At 56.2% G+C, this 3004-nt stretch overlaps 1 protein-coding gene across 6 annotated transcripts in view; it reads right to left on the bottom strand.

Annotated features, from left to right (window-relative positions):
* Positions 1-632: 632 nt before the first annotated feature.
* The window catches only part of KCNIP2 (potassium voltage-gated channel interacting protein 2), a 41490-nt gene continuing 39118 nt past the window's right edge, over positions 633-3004 (bottom strand). For all 6 annotated transcript variants that reach the window (XM_017726119.1, XM_017726121.1, XM_017726120.1 and 3 more), the window contains one exon: positions 633-2763. In XM_017726119.1, coding sequence (XP_017581608.1) covers positions 2716-2763 — 48 coding nt within the window. In that variant the 3' untranslated portion in view covers positions 633-2715. The remainder of the gene's footprint in view (positions 2764-3004) is intronic.

The following is a 3004-nucleotide window of genomic DNA, read 5'->3' as shown; positions in this document are numbered from 1 at the left end:
GGCCAGAGCCCATCCTTTTAAGATATTTGGTCTCCAGGCAGATCTTTGCACTGAGCTTTCAGTTCCTGAACCACAAACTGTGTAATACTGGACCATTTTGCTGTCCCACATCAGGTGCATTACTCTCTTGTTCCACTGCTTTCTTTACTTACATGACTGTTTTACTTAGTTTTTCCCCAGTTCTCAATGCTGGCCTTTTCCAACAACTAGTGATTGCCCATCAGTTCATGTTGCTAAGAAAAAAGTCCTTCCCAGTCCCTACCTACCTCCTCAAGGTGGCAGGTGACCATGTTCCTGTTAGCTCAGCCTTAAATGCTACATCCTAACAAGGGCCACCTGGTCCTAATCTTGGGTTCACCCAGCAGCATCTGTGACAAGCTGAAAACACACCTGGCAGCCTGACTCCTGAAAAGTGACACGCTTGATGTAAGAGCTTCTTAACCTTAACACTTACAGCCTCTTAGCAGGGGAAAGTCTCTATTTAGAGGACCACCACCAGCCAAGCTCAGTGTGCACCCTGTCCCCCATGCAACCACAGTACCCCAAAAAGGATACCAGCCCTCTTCAGCGACCCCTCGTTTTCCCTGCCCTCCCATCCCAGGCAGCTGACAGATGCAAAGACATAACGGTGGTGTGCATAGCATTGTGGTTAGATTTTATTGGTTTTTTGTTGATTTTTTTGTTTTGTTTTGTTTTTTAACTCATATAATTGTTATAATACAAAATATACAGACTGGAGATGCCAAGCAGGTTGTGGGTCACCATGCCCCAGGTCAGGGGGTCACACCATGCGACCTACAGCGTGAGGGGGGAGGCGGCATGTGCTCCACGTGGCAGGGGACAGTGGGTACCCCAGGGAGCCTGGGAGGAGGGAGAACAGGGCCGAAGAGATGGACGAGTAAGGCCCTCCCACCCTTAGGAGAATGCAAGTGGGAGCTCAGCCCCACAGCAAACCCAGGAACAGGTCTGTGAGATGAACAGTGTGTTGAATGAACCTAAAAAACACATCATGTCTGCGAGATGAATAGTGTGTCGCATGAGCCTAAAAAACACATCATATCTGCAAGGGCTGGGACAGGGACGGTCCCCCTGGGAAGCAGCCCTGTAGCTTTGGCTCAGAGCCCAAGGGGTTAAATTCTAATGTCTCCAACGCCAGGGGCTCAGCCTGGGTCTGGCCCAGCATGGGTGCTGATCCCAGACATTGCAGCTCAGGCCAGCCCAAACCACCTCTGGCCAAGGATACAGAAGAGTGGAGCCACAGCTGGGGGCTGCCAGGGCTGGGTACATTCCCAGTGCCTGTGAGGGGCCTTTGGTGTTGGCATGGGATCATTAGCCCCTGGGCATCACTCTCCCAGCTGTGACTTGGAGTGGTATGTGGGCAGGACAGGCCTGCCTGCACACACCTGGCTCCAAGGAGCTGGTGGTGATAAAGACACCCAGGGTCCCCATCCCCAAGGTCCCCAAGCAGGCTCACATATGGCCATGCTGGGGAAAGGAGATGAGCCCCCTGCCCCAAGGTGACCCCCAGCCTGCCAGCAGCATGGCAGCGACTCCTGTCTAACCCCAGCCTCGACTTTCTCCTCTAGGAGATGCTAGCTCAGCCATGTCACTAGCACAGTGCCTGTGGGAACACCTCTGCCTCGTTGCTCATTCCCCAGTCCTCTGGGCAGCAGGTGGGCTGGGATGGACCAGGGCACAGGAGCAGGGCAAGGTCAGCAGCAAATGATGCCAGGAACACGACTGTGAGCCCTATGGGGCAGAATGGCCACCAGGCACCAGCCCATCTCCCTCTTCTACGTGTCCCCACACCCTGGCTGTCATGTCCTCGGGAAGTGTTGGAAAGGGTGTCTCTCCACCAGAGCCTCCAAGTGGATCCCTGGGGTCCCTCTGTGCCAGCACCCCAAACCTGAGGGACAGGGGCTGAGGTTGCAGCTCTCCCAGGCTTGCATCCTCCATCCTGGGGGACAAGTGCTACAAGAAGTCACCTCGGGGTCCCTTTAGCCTCCCCTCTCCCCCTGTCAGGGCAAGCCTCCTAACTCTAACTGGGATCCCTGGGGTCAGGCATGCTGCCCCATAGCTCATGCAGCAATGAACCCCAAGGGCTCACATGGCTGCCTTTTCCAGGCACGGCCCCTCTGCCCACCCACCGGCCCAGTGTCAGGACAAGGAGGGTGGCTGGTGGCTCACAGTGGACACACTGGACACACTCCCCACAGCAGGGCACAGCCAGGGCAGGGGAGGAAGCCGAGGCACTGGTGCCCATTCCAAGACTTTATTGGTTTCTAGATAGTGTCGCTGGAGGGTTCAGGCTGGAGCCAGGACTGGGGGCTCCTGAGGCTGGGGAGGATCAGGGTAGGGGAGCTGTGGCTGCGCAGGGTGGTGTGCACGGGGAAAACCTCTATTGCAGCCCAAGGCTGCATCTTTTCCATCAGGATTAGATGCAGGGAGGTCCATCCAGGTGAAATGCTCATCCTGTGCCAGCCATGCCCGTGCTCCAACATCAGGGAGCACCTGCTTGGGATCCCCCGAGGAAAGCAGAGCTGGGCCAGGGGAAAGGGAAGATTTCGGCACCGACTGCATCTCAGGGAAGGAAGGCCCCTTTCCATGGGGGTGTCTGTGCAGCCGGAGGAGGGGAGTCTCAAAGGAAAAGTCGAGAGAGAGAAGAAGGTTCTGGGCCCAGTGTCAGGAGAGCTCATCTGGAGGCAGGTCTGGGAGCTAAATCACGCTGTCAAAGAGCTGCATGGATCGCATGATGTTCTCATCCTGTCAGGAGCAGGTGGGAAGCAGGCAAGTTGGGCACAGAATAGCAACCTGGGCAGCTCCCCCAAACCTGGCTGTACCCTCATGGCAGCTCTGGCATGTGGGACAAGAGCCCCAGGGATTACAGGCAGTTCCCAAGCCCTGCTAGGATCCACAGCTCTCCTCATCTGTACGGGGATGCTGGTATGGGTACAGTTCCCAAAGCAGAGCTCCAGCCTTGCCCCTGGGAGCCCTGGCTTCACCT

This window comes from Corvus brachyrhynchos, unplaced genomic scaffold (assembly GCF_000691975.1).
Source record: "Corvus brachyrhynchos isolate BGI_N302 unplaced genomic scaffold, ASM69197v1 scaffold61, whole genome shotgun sequence".
Lineage (NCBI taxonomy): Eukaryota > Metazoa > Chordata > Aves > Passeriformes > Corvidae > Corvus > Corvus brachyrhynchos.
Note: the sequence above shows the minus strand (reverse complement) of the source record. Positions and strands in the feature narration are given on the sequence as shown.